We start from the raw sequence: 18,753 nt of genomic DNA, 5'->3' as shown, positions 1-18,753 counted from the left end.
AGCATCCCCGCCTCCATGGGGCCGCCGCTGGCCCGCTGGGGAGGGGCCGGGGATATCCCCGTCCGCGGCCCGGGAGGAGGGGGCGGAGGGGAGGGAGGGGTGGGGAGATGCCGACCCCGAGCGCCGCGCAGGCGGTGGCAGCCCGGCGGGGTCGGGGCTTGTGGCGGTCCCCGTGGCAGGCCCGGTCCGTGTGTGAGGGGCTCCGGGAGATCCGCCGCCGCCCTGCCCGCCCCGAGGCCGCCCCCCGCCCGGGCAGGCCCCGCCGTGAGGTGAGCGGCCCCTGGGCGGAGGGGCCGCGCTGCCCGCCCTCAGGGTGCTGGGTGAAGGAAAGGGCGCTCTGGGGTCGCGATCCTGAAAATTAGCCCTGATTAACTTCCCCCCCCGAACACGCACACACAAAGCCAACACGTCTGTGTGTGCAGCAGACACAAACACACCTTTGTTTCGTTTGAATCGGCGTGTGTTGGTCAGCGTGTATTGGAAATGGCATCCGTCCTGCGAAGCTGACACATCTCCACATGATGACGGCTTTCACCTTCGTGGCTTTTCGGTACTGAGGCTCAGACAGAGAAATTACCTCACATTATGGTATCCTCTAAGTAAAAAAATGTTACAAATCCCTGACCTTGGGGCATAATTGTGTTAACCTACACGCTAGAGTCGCAGGGCTGGCCTAATGGTGGACAGTTGATTCTGTATGAAGTGTTAGTTTTTACCACAGCGTAGTTCGCATCACTTAACAAACAGTTTAAGCCCCAAACCACGTATCGGTGTAAAGGAAGAATCCACAGAATACCTGGCACTGGCTGTGATGCCAAATGGCTCCTGGTGGCCAAAGTGCGCTACTGAACGCGTGCCAGAAAGCAGTAGAAAAATTACATCGGACTCAGGTGATGGTTACTCACCTCACAGTTAACGTCAGCCTGAAGGACGATATTAAAAGTCATCAGGAGCTGTGCTGATGCTCCAGATAGATGGTAGCCACTCTACATCTTGTTGTAAGATGCAGTTATTTTTACAGAGGCTTGCATTTTGACTCCCTGAGTCATTTGCATATTTCCCACTTAACACCATGATTGTGATTTCTACACCACCTATGGTTTCATTTTTACTGAATGCTACATGCACATGGGGAAGCAGTCTTACTGGAAACACATAGTATTCAGCTGTAGCATTTAATTCTCTTGGTGGTCTCACAGCGTCTGTGAATCCTAGCCAGTGGCTTGCAGGCAGCATACTTCTCACAAGATCCTCTGGTACTTCTCATGACCATGGGAATTAAAACAGCCAAAGCCAACAACAATAGCACAAAACATTAATATAGGTCTTTAAAATAATGTGATCTCCATTTCTCTTCATAATAGTTTGCTTGTAGTACAATGATAATTTCGGTGTGGTAGGCAGTCTGAGGGAAGACTGAAAGTAGAACAGTACTTTTCTTCCCAGTTCAGAAGTTTAGTTATCAATCCGCCCCACCTCTTTTTTTTCTTTTCTTTTTTTTTTTTTTTTTCCAGATGGGAAAATGAAGATGGTGCTTATCAAACCAGGTTGATATCCAGAGAGTTCTGCTGCTTTGCCCCCAGATCAGCACCACCTGGACTTGTCTGTCTTCTAGAATGCCAGGATGTGTGAGTTATACAATCCAAATGTTCAGAAGTTATGAGTGTCGATGAGGCCAATTACAATCCACAGCTGCTACAGGTGCTTAGCACCTCCGAGCAGAACAATTATTTGGGTATTTTCCACTCATAAACTAGTTAGATTTACAGTCAGAGATTCTCAATGTAGGAGGTCCCTTTCCTTGCATTTTATCAGTTCCTACAATACAGCCACATAAACTTTCTTTCTCCTAAATTAGCTATGGTCAAACTCAGCAGTATTTTTTCAGCAACCATGTAAACAATATAATAAATCAAAGATCTCTTTAAAAATAATGATGTACACAGTTCAGTTTTTATTAATTAGAAATAACCCTTTCATGGTGCAGTTTTAGACCAAAAATGAAATTAAGCCTATCTAAATCCATATAAATGGCCAAAAAAGAATCACTTTTAGAGATTAGGAGTTTTTATTGGTAGTATATGTTCAATAGAGTATCATTTGTATTGCATAAATGGCATTTTATTTCTCTACTATATTGCAGTGGAAGAATAAAACGTTTGTTGCACAGAAGTCTTTAAGTAGAAACCACATTTTAATGGCTAAAATAATATTAAATGTGGACACAATTGGGGAAAATGGGAGGAAGTTGGCAGATAAAAGATCAAATGGCTATAAAGAACATAAGCTGGAGTTGACTTTGGCATATGTAACTTCTTTTGGCCATTTTTCTGTGGCCAGTGGCTTGATCAAAGAAAAGAATAACAGGATCTTTCTCATTTTGGCATACCAGGTCTATTTTGCTACGTTCTCTCCCTCTTTTTTCATCCTGTTCTCTTTTCCTCACCTCACACACATATAATATTTACAAAACTCAGAAAAAGCCTAACTGAATAGTGTTTTTTTCTCACACTCAGATGATATGTAAAGTCTCTTGTATAGTATCCATCTGTGTGGAATAGCTTCTGAGAGTTTAAAGGAGATTCATGAACCAGTTTATTTATTTTAATCAATCACATCTCTTTGGGACTGCATGGAACCCCCAAATTAGAGCTGTATAGGACCTCTCCTATGGAGAAGGAAGAGAAGTGACAGTCTTCAAGCAGAAAGCACCATTAGATGGCCGCAGGTCTGCCCTAAGGCTGCTGCCAAAGCATGAAGCTGACGGCCAGTTGTCTCTGTACTCTGCACTGCCCAAGATGCAGAGGTTACCTATAAATGGAAGAGTGGTATGAAACATTTATCATCAATACAGCACGGTCTGTATTCCAGACCTCGCAATCTTGAATTTATTTACTTACTTCACGACACAACTGTGAAGCAAAGTGCCATTATCTGTATTTTTCTGAGGTGGGAGCCATGCACGAAAAGACTGGCTCACAAAGCTATGAAGTGAAGTGGGAAAAGAAAAGGAGACATACACAATATATAAGTGATCTGTGGTATCTGGAAGTGCTTTGCTGGGAAGAATGCTCACTTTGGTTTCAGTAATTTAGGAGAGGTTTATTACTGGTGAAAATTAATTCTGGTGGCATTTTGAAATGCTTTATTTATAGCATTGGTCTCCTTTGCAGAAGTAACAACCCGTAAGATTTGACTTTTCATTATATTGTACCATATTCCCCAAGCTGGGCCCATTAACTTCAATTTCTCAGAATAATATAATGCAACCTACTCTGCACTAACATACTGTATACTTAAGGCACACCAGCAAATAAATAAAAGGTCCTCCACAGCCATTATAAAAACTTTTCTACCTCTACAAATTCCCGAGATAAATTCTTTTTCTAACCATAAGAGTAGAGAGATTCTGAAATATCTTTCTAATTATACTTAATCGTGGAACTATAAAAAAGAGATTAAAAGAAATCTCAGAAAGGTCATCTAGTCCATCTCCTAATTACACTCACTTCATTCCTGACAGATATATGTATATCCACTCCTTAACAATTTCTAATTGTTAAGAGGTCTCCGTGACCTCTCTAGGAAATTCCTATCTTCATTTACCATCACAAGAAGTATTTTCCCCATAATAAGTAACTTGAATTTTTCTTGCTGCTATTTAAAGCTGTTAATTCTTGTCCTGTCCACAACAGACATGGTGAATGGATTATTTGTTCTCTGTAGCAGCCTTCGGTGCTTGTGAAGACTTTTATCAAGCATTGATCATGCCTTAGACCTAAGTCTCAGCCCGTTCTCAGAGGTGGTTTTTATTGTTGTTCTCCAACAAGCTCTTTCCACAGTAGTCTACAGACTTCTTGAAATACAAAGCACAAAACTGGAGAGAGTGTACCAGCTGAGGCCTCACCAGTGCTGAACATAACTGCATGATCTTATCACGTCTCATGCCTGCTTACTCATCTCTGCATCATGTTTATCCTGTCTCTGCAGCATGACATTGTTGGCTTACACTGATGTACTATAATCCCTAGGTACTTTTCCAAAAAAAAAAAAAAAAGGAAAGAAAAAAGAAAATACCTAAAAAAAACACCTCTAATTGTTCCTCAGTGTGCATTTGTGATGTTGATTACTGGTCTCCTGGGTTTGTCCCTATTGCATTTCATCCTGTTTTCTTTTTTTTTTTTTAAAGACTGTTTTCCCAGTTATTTACATCTGTTTGTGCCAATATTATACTTCTGCAGTTTTATTTTTTATGCCTCTAAGAAGCATATTCTTAGTTTCCTCACCCAGGTCATCACTGAAACACTGAACAGATACAGGCCCAGAACAGAACATTGCAGTCCTCTATTTTATACACCTTTCTATTTTGGCAGTGAAACAATGATAACAATCCTGCATGGAGAGGTTTATTCACCCATTTTTATGTCAGTTTTAGCTATACCGTATGGGAATATTACAGGAAACAGGGTTTAAACTCTGTGCAAATCCTAAAGTATGGCCTCTGCTGCTACTCTCCCATCTGCAGACTTTCCTAGTCTATTATAGTAGCGTATTAGTCCCATATAATTTATTCCTGTCAGATCTGTACTGGCTATGTATACGTCCTGTTATTAAGTTACCTGTTACATGGAACAGTTACCTATTTTGTTTTGTATGGTAGGGTGGCTTTTTTTGTTTGTTTGTTTGCTTGCTTCAGAATATTCCTGGGAGCTGAAGTTGAACTGATTGGGCTAAAATGTTTTGGTTCTTTTCATTGCTATTTAAAAGAGAGTCACTATATTTTACCTTTTCTAGTTTTCTGATATCTCATCCATTGCCAACTAATTTAAAGAAAACCAATAGTGACTGTGAGAATGAGCAGAGGAATAAATGCAGCCTTGGCGGACCTGAGAGAAAAACAGGCAACCTAAAAAAGGCCAGGCTTAAAATTCTCTGATTGCACACAAGGTGTTAACAACATTCGGTAACATTCAATGTACTGTATAACCTTCTATACACTGGTATTTATAGACATGCAATGTTAAATATCTTAATCTGACTGGAAGACTTTTCAGCAATAGGACTTTGTGAACCTTGTTTTTGCTGAAATGTTAGGAGAATGAGAACCAAATGTCAGCATCTCAGAAATCTAGGAATTTTCACTCTTGAGAATTGCATTGGCCCTCTCAAGAGTCAACCCATCTATTTCAGCCCTGAGAAGCTAAGTAATAATTTCACATTCTAAATCTAATTAGAAACCAACTATAGTAAGAGATCTAAATATTACGAATTAAAATATATATATATAGATAGATATTGCCTAATTTGTAAGGAAAGTAATAAATGAAAGCATGAATTATGGTGTAACTGGAGATGGTAGTATAAAGAACCAAAATGACAGAGAACATGAATACCACACTGGGAATCTCATTGTCATGTCAGATAATATCCTGCATTGCTGTCAAACGAATAACAATATTAATCTGTAAATTAGGAAAAGCTGTTTCATAATGTTTTCAGTAAATTAGAATCTAAATACTAAATCCTGGATCTGATAACCACATTTTTTTCTTACTTAAGAGGATTTACACTCTTTCTATTTTATTAAACTAGGTTTAAAGAGGGAGATAGGAAAGACTTGTATTGAAGTGGCTGCTTTTTCACATTGACCTTTTTCAAAGTCAGTCTTTAAACTGAAAGCATGGACAACATTGTATTAGGGCCTTCTAGAATGAATTTTGTTGTTTCCTTCAATGAAGTTCCTACACAGTTCAGACTGGGCCAGGGAATGCAGGTTACTCAACTGATCAGCTTACGGATAGAATAAGCAGTTGTAAGAGGAGAAATATGACAGTGATTGTTACAATCATTAATTAAGAGAAATCACAATTTTTCTTTCTTGTTGGAAAAATAATTAGAATAAAAGCAAATGTACTTTTTTAAAGCGGGAGGATTTAAGACATGAATTAGGGGGCACCTCTGGAGAGGGTATCTAAAATCATTTCTGGTATCACTATACCACTGAGGAGACAATCTTCAAGACGATGCTTCATGTGAAAATCTTTCACTTGAAGCCAAATACATACTTAAATATTTTTCTTGAATATTCCTACATTAATAGAAATAAAATTACAGATATGTTACAATGTTTTCTGAACTCATGTCACAAATGGATCAATTTTTATTAATAATATTCTTGCCATTTTTGTTTTGCTAATATTTGAACACGTAGTGTACATTTTTAGCATCTTGCATAGCTAAAATTCTGCATTTAAGTGACACATGAATAAAATCTATTTTTCCATTTGTATTAGCAAATTAAATTGACTACATTATTATAATGCTCCCTCAACTACGAGAAAGTTTCCTTCACACTGCACAGGTACCCCTGGTCATACAAGGCTTCCATGTTGTATAAAAATGAATGAATGCAATCCATTCATTTCCACTGCAGCAGTAAAGGCTAATAGCTACTGAGATCAGCTTTGGTTATGTACCAGGAATCAAACAGAAAAATGTGATTTGAGGATTATTTTTTTTATGTAAATCTAATACTTGATTTCATTACTAAGGGTTGCTAGCACTTTGAGAGTCACTATTTCATAATAAAGAGATTGAAACATGCTTTCCTTTATTCCGCACAGCTACTCATCTCTCACTCCTCAGTAGCCATACTCTTGACACACGCTGTCAGAACTGACAGTGCAGCTGAGTGCACTGATATGCTCTAATTGCCCCAGGCAGCTTCAGTTGGGGCTCCACCTCCACCCAGGGGTGCAGGAGCTCCATTTAAGCTCAGACCTGAGCCTTTGCTCCTGGTTTGGGTTACACTGGAGATCAGTCTGTTATTCTGTTTTGTCTTTTGGCTGGACTTTGGCTTGTGTAGTTGGTAGTTGTACCTCCAGTTTCTTGCCACTTCTTGCTAGAGTCCTTGTATGTGTCATAGTGATTCATAACTGACCCATATCTGATCCTGTTGATAGGATGTGTTATCTGTGTCCTGCTCTTCCTGCTGTGTATAGGTAACAAAGAATTGCACTTAGATTAGTGAGATACTATTGCTGTGTTTCTGGCTTGTCCTGCCTTACAGAGTAGCCGTGCTCTTGCTGCTTTCTGATAAAAATTTTTCTGTTATAAAAAGATACTTTACCAGCTGGTTGTCCTTGTTTTAAAAAATGAGTCCATCTCCCGAGTGGGTAAGTGTCAATACTGCAAATTTAAATTGCTTAATTGTGACTGAAAGTGATGCTAGTGCTCTACCAAGTTTTGGATCTGGCTTTTCAGTAACATAGGGCAGTACAAATATGGCTTTCGTGGTCTAGGTGTTGGAAAGAAGAGACCCTCACAAGTTTCAGTCTGAACTCTGGGTACCTGTTTCTCTATTCCCCTTGGCTTTGTATGTTTGCTTATTCTTGCAGGGTAAAATGCTGGTACTTCAGAATTTCTGCCAGTTCATTGTCAAAGTAACACATCTACTTTATGCACATATAAATAACTGAATAAAACAAAGGGAATTAATAGTCATATCAAAATAATGTTGTGTGTTTTTTTTACTATCCTTTAATTTTGGATATTGAAGAATTTGTTTAATTTATTTTATCTAAAATGTGTTGATTCAGGCAGACCAGGTATTCTATCAGGTCATTGAACTGCAGGGAGAATATAGATTTAAAAGGACCTTCCAATTTTTATTCAGTTCCCCTTCCCTCCTAATACTCTTAGTTGCTTTGGTGTCTTTACTTTTGCATGATTGCTGAAGAACTTAGTATGGTCTGTTTTCAAAGATGAAGTAAATGTATGACCTGGTAGAGGAAGTGAAACAAAAGGTCCTTGAACTTCAACAGCCAACTAGCTGTGAGAGCAAAAAACTTCTTGTCCTTACAAGAAGAACAAGAAGACATGCAAGTACTTACAGGCAGAGAGAGTGTCTTCTTACAAGCATCAAGAAACTGATAGTTAAAATCTCTCTTGCATGTTACTGTTTTGTTTTGTTTATTTTGTTTTGCACTGCTTTGTTTTGCTGTACCAATTCAGAACAGAGAATGCTTTTACGAGATAATGTCCCTAAGTACTTTCTATTTCCTGTTTGTGTAGTTATCCCTTAAATTTAGTCTAATACCTTGCTGAATTTTGAACATTGCTTTGTGGAAAGCAGTGTTCAAGCTGTACAAATTGCTCTGTAAGCATACATGTGAGCAGTTTTGTCTTCTGTTTCAGTTCTTATACTTCATTATACACTTTGTGAGTTGATTATTCTGATAGCTAATTTAGAAGTGGGAAAGATTTCTTCCCATTTTGGGTGTTTGGTCTATCCAAGTGCAAGGAGCTATTCTGTAATTAAATTTTCAGAAAAGTAGATTAGTTTGATGGAGGTGTGAAACACGAGCTATGAAGAAAGCAGTGTTAGCTTTCCAGTGCATTTGTTGAGGCAAATGCAGCCCTGATCTGAATAGGGAGGAGTGTTAAGAGCAGGAAGGGGGAACCTGGCTTTGCAGCTGGGTGCTGTAGTATTAGAAACATGCACAGTCCTGTGAATGCTAGTGGGAAAACTACTAGAGGCCGGGGTACCTTATTTGTCAGTATACAGGCTTTAGACAGTGTTAGAATGTGTTCTTTGATGTTATCTGCTTCTCAGCAGAGATCTCTTTTCCTTATCTGTGTAACACTTAGAAGCAGACACTTACTGGGGGATGCTAGTTGGTGTCTTATACTTTTCCAGAGTATTTTAGTCTGCTATCAACAAGAACTATTTCAGCAATGGCAATCGCTTTGAGCCCAGGTGGTTCAAAGAAGATGAAAACTGCCTCTCCTCAATCTCTCCTGGACCTGTTGTCTTGAGCTATATCTGCCAGGTGTGGAATACAGGTCTCCTGAATTTACCACAATTTGTATGAGTTCTATATGTGACCCAGTTAGGAAATAGATGAATAAAAAATTGTTTATGTCCAGAGGTCGAAGACTTCATGTACTGACATACTTATTCCTTTTTTGTGTGTTTTTCCTCCCCTGCCAAGTGTTAGGAGTATGTAGAAGACCTGGGTCATCAAAAATGTATCAAGACCTGACATAGTTAACTGTGAAGACTTCTTTCCACTTATCCCCTCAGTTTAGTAGTACAGCCATGTTTTCAGGCATGGGAAATGGTTAGTCGTCTGCAAGGGCTTTATCAAAATGATAATAGAACATAGGGCTCAGACCTTCAACAAGTGTGAACTTCTACAGCTTCAAAGAAGCTCTGCTGACAGCTGACCTTGGATGATTTACATCAGGTGAAAATCTACTTATTTCAACAAAAATACCTTAGATAAAACACATGGAATAGAGAAATGGTTCTAGCACACAGTGGAATTAAAATCAGAAGTGGAAGAGAAGAGGAGCACTGGCAGTTCCTAGTATCCTGAAGACTGCAGCCAAACCAGCAAAGATTTGAGGAAATGACTCATAGTACTCAGAAGAAAGAAAAACATCATAGTGATGGCAAGCAAAGCTAGGTTAATGTAACCATACTGTTGAAGTCAAGTTTACTAGCCCACAGAGGCAGAGACAGGAAGCATTGAAATGACTGAATTACATTCCTAAAACGAGTCTGTAATAGTGTTTTATCAGGTTAGTGACTGTAAGTGGCCAAGAACTTCAGTGACATGAAGGAATACCTTTTTCTCTTGGACATTTTTACACAGACATGCTGAAGTAAATGAATTTGCACATGCAACAGATTAAGATTTGATCCAGTCATGGTAGTGTATCAAATACTCATTGGTAATACCATGAAGCAAGTTTTTCACTTAGCCTGACTCCCAATCTTGCTATTTTTTTAAAATGTTATTTAAAAATATATATGTTGATGATTTCTGGACTAATCTTTGTATTACTGCTGTTAAAAAAAAAAAAAAAGGAAAATTATGTAAGATACTGATTACATAGGAATGTTTGACTTATTGCATTAATGGGTTACAAATAGTAAAGACAAATCTGGATTTATACTGTAAACACAAAGATATGTGGATATAGAGTTCATCTGAAAACTATAGCCTGGGCCATAATTTTTACATTTATTTCCTAATTAGAATAATGTTTTTAATGGTATTTTTTGTGAACAATTGGTGTTGCCCTTAGCCTCCAAGTGTAGTGTGGCTGTGGGTAGCAGGGCTGCCTGACTGAGAGCTGTTCTTTTACTTCTTTCAAAGGAGCAGTCAGGTAATGAATGGACAGGAGGCAGTGGGCACAGGTTGGCACTCACAGTCCTGAACAGATTGTCCTTGGGACATGACCATGAGCAGCCTGTTTTAATTGGCACTGTTTTGAACATGGGACTGTGGGCTTGCCCTTCAGAGGCCACTTTCCACTTAATTTCGTCCATTTTCCTCTTTTCTGCTATTTACATGACTTGTATACAGATTGCTTTTTTTCTGAATTTGCTTTTCAAACAGTTGTATAGTCTTATTCTAGATGCTTACTCCATACCACAGTTTTCTAATTAGAAGGATGTTATGTGGAACTTCATTAAAGGCTTATCGTAATATTATTCTGAGATACACTACATTTGCTAGCTTTCCTTGTGGAAAGCTGTAACATGTTATTGACAAATCTGGCTATTCTTTATGCCCTATGTGTTTTAAAATTACTCATTTGTTCTGGTATACATTTGGTTATATATTTCCAATCTCACTCTTCCTGCTTTTGAGATTAGTGCTGTGCTCTTGCATTATTTTGATTTTCACATTTTCTGTGAGGATCGTGGTTCATGTTTTTTTTGGTTTTCCCCTGCTTTTTTTAATATGTTGACTGATGTATCACCTGCAGGGAGTGATAGTTGCTGTCTTTAGGAAATACAGCACCTCTGCCGTGACAACTGGATCTGCTCCTTTTGTTTTGTGTAATGCATTGACTCCTACAGACGAGGGCATGGGGACAGACTTAGGCTTGGCAGGAAAGTACTGTTTGCTAAGAGGCAGCAACTTGTCTCTTCCCTAAAGCTAAATGTTCCAGACACCAAGTAAATAGTATTCTCTTGTAAGGTTGACCACACTAATACAATATTTTTCTGCTGAGCAATTTTCTGTCAGCAGAAGGGACAGATCTGATTTGCAGAATCAGATCAGATTTCCAAAATGCTAAGCTGGAGACTGTTGGGATTGTCTTTCTGAATTTAGTTGGTGTAGGTCAGTATATTTAAAAATGGGATTCTCAAAAAAAAAAAAAAAAAAGAAATAGACACTCAATTTCTATCCATGTGCAATAGGAATCAGCACCTAATTTATTTTAGTGCCAGTGGAAATGTTTTTTCCACTTCCAGTCTTCTATGGTTTAGTCTTTCTGCAAAGCTGTGAACAATATAAGAGTTGAAATAAGTTTGCTTTTTAAGCATTGCTTGGAGCAGTACTGGCTAGGACCACCAGCCAGAATTCACCATACAGGAGATATAATGTACAAGTAACTTTGCAAATGTATATTTACATGTACTGGTCTGCCTGCACTCTGAGTGAATGCTGTGGAGTTTGAAGAACTGGTGTGGTCACCAGAGTAGTTTGATATGCAGGTATGTCTTCTGCTGTGATCTAAGGGGCACAGGAAGCCTGGATGGCTTTAAACTATGTGTCTCGCTGCACTTTTCGTTACAGCCACCAAGGCATTTAGCTTATTCTACTTTTCCAGATTCCTGTTGCACCTCTGTATGCAGTTATAATACGCTGCTATGCATGGATGAAATACAAAATGATTAGTCTTCCATTCCTTTTTTATCCTAGTATGTGTACTTTTAAATGAGATGAATTACTAACTTGACTTGGTTAACCCTAAGGGAAGGCCCTTTAATAATTAACTTAAATAGTTGTGGGAGTCTTGCACACTTTGCTCTAAGAATGTTATGCATTTTATACTAAAATAGTTTGAGTGTCTTACCTGACTCTTTCTGGATATTTAAAGTCTTCTAATATCTAGTGACAAAGCACTGGCTGAGGCTACTGAACCAAATTAATCTTAGGAGGTGAGGCAGCAGTTCCAACTAACAAAGAGCAATGTCCTTCCACACAGCAATCCTGCAAGGGATACAGACTCTTAGAGCTGATGGAGTTTAAGTGAAGAGCAGCATGACTCCAGAGGGTGATGTAAAAGCACAAAGATGGGGACTCTTCCTTACAGGGCATGGTAATTATGCAATACAAGGGCTTCTGCACAGATACTGTGTGCTAAATTATGCTTGCTTAACTAATCTGTACCCTTCGTGAACTTTGTGTAACATGCTGTGGTTAGTGCTGGAGTGGCAAAGGGCAAAGGGTCTTGAAGTGTGAGTAGATGAGATGCATAATTATTTATATGTGGAAACAGTGCAGCAATACAGCACCACAGACAACTGCACACCCACTAGTGGACTATTTACTGGAGTGACTCTCTACATAGATGTAGTGGAGCAGACTGCTTGAATCCACTTTGAGAGTGTAATCAGTTAAAAGACTGGCCTGTAACAGGAGGGAGGAGGAGGAGAGCAGGATTCAGGTCCCTGGGAGAGGTACTCTGTAGTGCCATGGTATCAATGTTTAGCTCATATTGTAGAAATCCTGGATGCAGCTTTTCTGAAATAGCTAAAGCTTATCACGTACATATTAACATTCAGATAGCTAGAAGATTCTAGGTAATATGTAAGTACAGGATTGTGAAGAGGTCATCACTCACTATGATGCTTCTTCCTGGCTTTATGTATACAAATAAATCCACCAAAACCAATAGGCCTACTAATGGAATTAAACTATGCATCTGCTTAAGTTTCTTGTTGAAACAGTTGTGTACTTGAAACTACAACATGTAAAACAATGTGCCTCAGGGTTAAAGTACAGTCTGCAACAAAAATAATAGTGGGAAAAGGAGGAGTTAAAAATATGTATTTGGCTGTTACTAGGTGCAGGTCTGAGAGCCCAGGGTTGACAACTGGACAGGAGCATATTGTGCAGTGGAGACAAATTTTTTTGGTATGTGGATTGTTGCTGACTTAGAAGTAGGTTTTGTGATGCATGGCACAGTCTTTTGAATACTTGTTCCATGTTTTAGTAAGAAAAATGTGTATAAGGAAGCCTAGAAAACCTATTGGCTACGAGTATTCTGGTGGTCAGGAAGCATTGCTGGTTAGTTACCATTAACATTTTTGTGAAACCTTTTTCTGTTATGGAGCTGATAAAACAATGGCTAATCATTGAAAAATCTCCATGTGCTCATACCAGATTGAGTTTCACAAGCAGCATTCCAGTGTCTTACAAATGAGCTGCCATGACACTGATTCCTGAGCTATGAGAAAATGTTTTCTTTGGTTTACAGGTGGGTTAATATTGGAAATTGCTATGAACAGTGCCAGATACTATTAGCTCTGATAAAGAAAGTGTTTTTTTTCTTGTTTGGGGGAACTACATTGTTCATCTAAATTCAAATAGCATGGAGTTAGCAAACATCAAAATCTTTACCTTTTGAATTTTCCTACTCCAGTTAAAATAACTTATGCAGCTACAAAATGTTTGGTTTTTCATCATGACATATTAGATCAGAGTTTAAAAATCCGCCTTTTTATTCGTAGTTTGGGCACTACTTTCAATATAATACATGAGGAATTAGTTAAATTAGTGACTTTCAATTTCATGAAAGTGAAAGCTGAGCTATTAGGAAAAGACTGCATTTCTTGACTCTTCTACATCTTTTGTAGATGAGATTATGTTAATGTTTAGTCTATGCTAAGGATTTTGGGATCACTTTTCCTCACACTGTTCCATTCAGCTGAAATTGCTTAGTGTCTCTCATGATCAGCTTGCCTGGGAATTTTGAGGTTCTGTGGGCTTTGTGGGGGGTTCCCACCCACTTCCCCAGCAGCATGTTTTTCCTTCAGTAAGTGGACCCTTAGGGATGCTTCAGCAGCCTTTAGTCAGGCCCTACTCCCACCAGAGTGAAGCAGAGGTGTGAGGTGTAGTGGGTTCTGCTCTGGTGGGAACTGCACAATTTGACCCAAGGGGAGCTGTGACTGACAAAAGGGCAAGCATCTCAGTAACTAATTGGCTTGCCTATGGATAATTTAGTATGTTTTGTTACCACCCATGGCTTAAAGTTGAGAACAGTTGAAGTAGTTGGAAGGTAGGCATAAAGGATCTAAACAGGGTTGGTCTTTAATAGTCTGAATTCAAACATAAATGCAGCCTGAATGTAGACCTTTATCTTCTTTGCATGATGAATGTGTGATTAAAACAAATTAACCTGGAAAAATAGTTCCTGAAGAATATACTGGCATTGACCCACGTAGTACAGCAGAAGTAACCCTTGACAGAGTTGATATAGCTCTTTAGATGACTAAACTATAATTTTGGTATGTATATGAAATGTAATTTAGCTTACAAATGTATTCCTTTTGTTTTTTCATTAGCAGTTCTATGAATTCTGGTTTGTTGTAAACATCATTTTTCCATCTCTTACTGTTTAGTGGAATATGTAGAGATTGTTTGGTTAAGGCCTGGTATGAAAACACTGTCTTCATAGTCTGGGTCTAAGCACTCCTGTGAGTAAGAGCATGGGATTGGACTTGGTTGCTTAGTCAGATGAATCAGAAATGTGCATAATGTACCAGTGTTCTGACTGTTAATTGTAGCCTCATGTTTACCCAGCACTACAAGGATGTTGTCTTAAAAAGCCATCTGCAATTAATCATTCTAAAAAAAATTAATTGAAAATGATTTGGTACATTTTTGTCATCTTACGTAAGAAGCATATTTTTTTCCACTCTGTTGACAAATGAAATAAATAAGCTGTGCAGGAGTTTTCTGTAATGCTGGAAAGTAAATGTACCTCTAATAGTTTATGATGGCTTGAAATCAGCCTTGGTAGAAAGCCTAAAAATTCCTGCTTCCTGTTGAAAGCACATTCAGCACACTGGGACACATTTGTCTGGATGTGATATGTAGGTCTACTTTTTTTATTTACACTAAATTTTCAGTGATTCCTGTTATTTCAAACCACATACACCCACACAGCTATGGTTACTTGGAATCTGTCTTGACTGGAATATATCAGGAGTAATTGGGTTGGTATGCCATCTTTTGTTGATAATTGGAAACTTTTGGATCTGACACAAGAAGCTAACAAATTCCCTGTACTGAGCCATATGTTTTAGAAGTTCTTGCAACAGCAATTTTCAGGTCATTTGTCTAGCTGGAATTCGAGAAGAAACATATGGCTACTGCTTATGTCCTGCCTTACTATTCTTAAGAGTATTATTTCATAAACAGAAAGAGCTCATTAACTGGTAAATTATTCATAGACCTAGCTGGAATTGAACCAGGTATGCAGAGGGACTCTTGAAAGTGTTGTTTTTTTTTTTGATAGCCTGCATTTGGAATTGTCTGGGCAGAGATATGTTTTTTCCCTAAGACAAATAAAACACTACAAAGCAGTTCATCTCATTTAAACCAAACTGTATGGCAGTTTCACATCAAATACTTTTTATATGTAAGAATAGGAAAAAAAAAAAATACTTGCTAATAAAGAAATCATGGATTTAGCTGTAACTTGCATTCTGATGAGCTGTGTAAAGCTATTGCTTATAGTCAAGCAATTAAAGTGCTCATATGCATTGCAAAGATGAGTATTCTTTTAATTTTAGTGGCTACATCTGCTTTAAGACTGTTCCAGGCTTCGGTTTCAGTGGTCCTTTGTGTAAATGTTAAAATATTCTCTGGTGCCATCTAATGGTAAAATTGTACAGTTACTTTATACTGAGAATAAACAATGGTAACCCACCACATACATTATTTCACTGAGGTCTGTAAGGATCAGTGCTGTGACCTGAATATACATATAGTAAAAAGATGGTTACTAAGACAATTTGCTTCCAGTCGAAACATTTCATTGTTAAATGAAACAGTACAGTAAATCCTTTACTCCTTCCTTAACTTCTAACTGAACTGATTTTTAAAAGGTTTGGATACCAGCCTGATCCAAAACAACCAGACCTTAAATCAAATCTGCATTCTGAAAACCCATAATTTTGTATAAGGCCAAACAAAAAACTCAATATTGCAGTTCAGTATTACATTATTGGGAACAGAAAATTCAGATAGAGATCCTAAGTTTGTGGTTTTTTTCTGTATTGCCACAACTCCACAATTTGTTCGTCCAGTCTGATTTCCAGGAAGCTGGAAGATGTCCCTCTGAATGTGGGAGGTATAGTATGAATGTATGGCAGCAATGCCACTCACCTTGCACCATCTGCATAACCTCTGTATGCTTCAGAGTAGTTGTGCTATCTGCATAGTTGGTAGCTGCCCATTGAACACGCTCTGCTGGGCAGACAGTATGCTGGAGGACATGTGGAGGGAACCTCGTGCCTCTGCAGCAGTGGGGGAAGGTATGAGGCAGAGGAGGCTGCAAGGCAAAACAGATCCAGAACCTCTACAGAGTCTTGGGAGTCACTCGGAGGAGGTCAGGTTCCCACAGATGCCTGATAGCCTGGAAGCAGGTTTCCTGACTTAGCCCAAGTAACCCTTAGGAGAGATGAATTTGGTCATTCCTGTGTGAAGGCTGTAGGTAATCCTTTGTTTCCATTCTCTCATTAGGATTGGGTCTTCCCACGTATTTATTCCACTTGCTTACATTTAAATATGCTTTAGCAATTGGATGTGAGTGTGCTTACAGCTTTACTGTAAGATGTCATTGTGCCTTGGAGTGACGATTTACACATGCTGTTCTTGGAGAGGGATGGGATGGAGAATTGGGGAAAAGAATGTAACCTCCTGCTCTAAATGAAATAAGTGTATGTGAATACTTTGCTGAAGTCTGCAGAGAAAAACTGTAATGGGACAATAAGATGTGATTCTCTATCCTTGTAAGAAGCTAGTGGAAGGGACAGCGTAGCCAAAGGATGTTGCAAGAGAACTACTTAAGAGAATTATTTCTCAATTGTCTGGAAAAGAATGTTCAGTATGTTTCAACTGATCAATTCTGCTATCACACATTTTCTGAATACCTGGTTAAGATGGAATTAATAGAGTTGAGGCAAATAAACAACAATACCCTAGAGGCAAGAACAGTTTTATCCAAATAGCTGAAATATTAGGTTTGCTGCCAATTTGAGTCTCAGAAGGCTATTAAAATAATGCAATTGTCAGTTACTGTAGTTAGAAGTAACTGCACCCACTGCAACGTGAGCTGCTGACTTCCGCTCTGTCTGGTTTTGAACAATAGATTAACAGATTTTTTTTTAATGTTGTGAATCATCTTTCGATTCTCTATCTTCGAGTCCTTTCTTCAAGAATAGCCTACACTTGCAAACAGACTATTTGCACAAATAGGAGTTGTGATATTACTTCTAGAGAAGTTTCATTGTGGACAAAGTGATAGTCTTTTTTTCTTTTGCTGTGAAATAGTTGTATTTTGGGGTTGGAAGTGACTTGTTTTCCTCTGTGGCTAGTGATTCCGTTTTGGGACAAACAAAATCCCACTGTTCTCTCACAGGTATTCTAGATTGAGGATCAGTATGTATGGATAACAGGGATTAAGCAGTTGCTATAGAACTGGCATTTTTTCCCTTTGCATAATCATGACTAGGGAAAATACGGGTCAAATTGTTCGCAGATGTAACCATTGTGGTTTCATTGACTTATGGGCAGATTTTAAAAGATTTTGTCCCAATAGGAGATATGTGCAAAGCGCTTCTGATGGTCTGGCCAATTTGTGGGTTCTCAGTCTCAGCTGAGAAACTGGCACTGTGCTTTTGGAAATGTGGCTTTCAAAGGATTGTGCCACATTACAAAACCAAAGGTTTTGGCCCAGTTATGAAACTAACTGCCTGAACACAAATCCTTGATTATTTTTTAGGTCAATCCAATAATAAAATTGATTCCTTCCCTGAACTGCAGATAAAGGAGTCATTCTCTCTGGGTAATTGTGGATTGCTGTTGTCCTCAAAGGCACTGCTTACAGTCAGTGCTTAGTATTGGCTTCCTCTTCAGTTGGGATCCCTCTATCTGAAAAAAAGGCCAAATAATGCCCCAAGTTAAAACTCGCTCTGTATACAGTCAACATCTTGAGCCTTCCTGCTTTTTGTAAGTGAATTTTGTTCCTGCTTTCGTGATCCTTCATAAATCTGCGGCTGACATTCCACTGTCAACTCATGTTTAAAAAGCTTGAAGCTGGTCCCAGATAATGATGTTGATCTCTCCAAGATGCTATTAAAAAATTTGTTTCCCAACTGGGTATTGTAGCTCATATGTACACCTGCGTTCTACATATTAAGAATGAGAAAAGGTGAAGGAAGGAATTGTTCATTATAGGAGTTCAGAGGCTGAAGCATTTGGAGATAAACAGTGGCACCACTGCAGTGAATAGCAATAGTTCTGCTCACCCTGCAGTAGTTATTTTATCCCCATAGTGCAAACCTGTTGGAAACAGTGTGAACCAGCAGTGCTGTCTGTTGGTAGCTTCAGTTGTTTGAGATTATGGAAAGCTCAACTCTGACTAGTACACTTAATTTCCTGTCAGAAATGTCTTCTGAGTTTTTATGCCAATTTTTTGCACCTTCTACTTATGGCTAACTTCTCCCAAGACAAGTTCAATTAGTTTTGAAAATACGGCTTTGTTGAGGAGCCTGGTGTGTCTAGGTGAGTGTGGAAAGCTTTCTCTCCCTTTCTTAGTACTGCCTAGAGCACCCATTTTTCAGGGATGATGTGACATTTGTAGATGCCACTGTCCAATGTCATATCAGGTTTCTTAGAGCATAGGTTTTACGAAGATAGGTTAAGGAGAAGGCCT

At 38.8% G+C, this 18,753-nt stretch overlaps 2 protein-coding genes and 1 long non-coding RNA gene across 5 annotated transcripts in view; 2 read left to right on the top strand and 1 right to left on the bottom strand.

The window, feature by feature from the left end:
- Positions 1-16,661, bottom strand: part of BICC1 (BicC family RNA binding protein 1) — a 118,467-nt gene extending 101,806 nt beyond the window's left edge. The window contains exon 1 of the mRNA XM_040563651.1: positions 16,203-16,661. Within this exon, the coding sequence (XP_040419585.1) occupies positions 16,203-16,218 (16 nt within the window). The 5' untranslated portion in view covers positions 16,219-16,661. The remainder of the gene's footprint in view (positions 1-16,202) is intronic.
- LOC121073081 lies at positions 1,507-11,166 on the top strand. The gene is made up of 2 exons (XR_005821505.1): positions 1,507-1,628; positions 8,994-11,166. It is a non-coding gene; the product is annotated as an uncharacterized LOC121073081 (long non-coding RNA).
- Positions 16,409-18,753, top strand: part of CCSER2 (coiled-coil serine rich protein 2) — a 151,364-nt gene continuing 149,019 nt past the window's right edge. For 2 of the 3 annotated variants that reach the window (XM_040563636.1, XM_040563643.1), the window contains exon 1: positions 16,409-16,526. The gene's annotated coding sequence lies outside the window, so the exon portion shown is untranslated. Of the gene's footprint in view, positions 16,531-18,753 lie in introns of all 3 variants that reach the window. The other variant, XM_040563633.1, reaches the window with a different exon arrangement.

The sequence above is a fragment of the Cygnus olor genome, chromosome 7 (genome assembly GCF_009769625.2).
Source record: "Cygnus olor isolate bCygOlo1 chromosome 7, bCygOlo1.pri.v2, whole genome shotgun sequence".
In the NCBI taxonomy this organism is placed as follows: Eukaryota; Metazoa; Chordata; class Aves; order Anseriformes; family Anatidae; genus Cygnus; species Cygnus olor.
The sequence above is the reverse complement of the archived record's forward strand: the minus strand, read 5'-3'. Positions and strand labels throughout refer to the sequence as shown.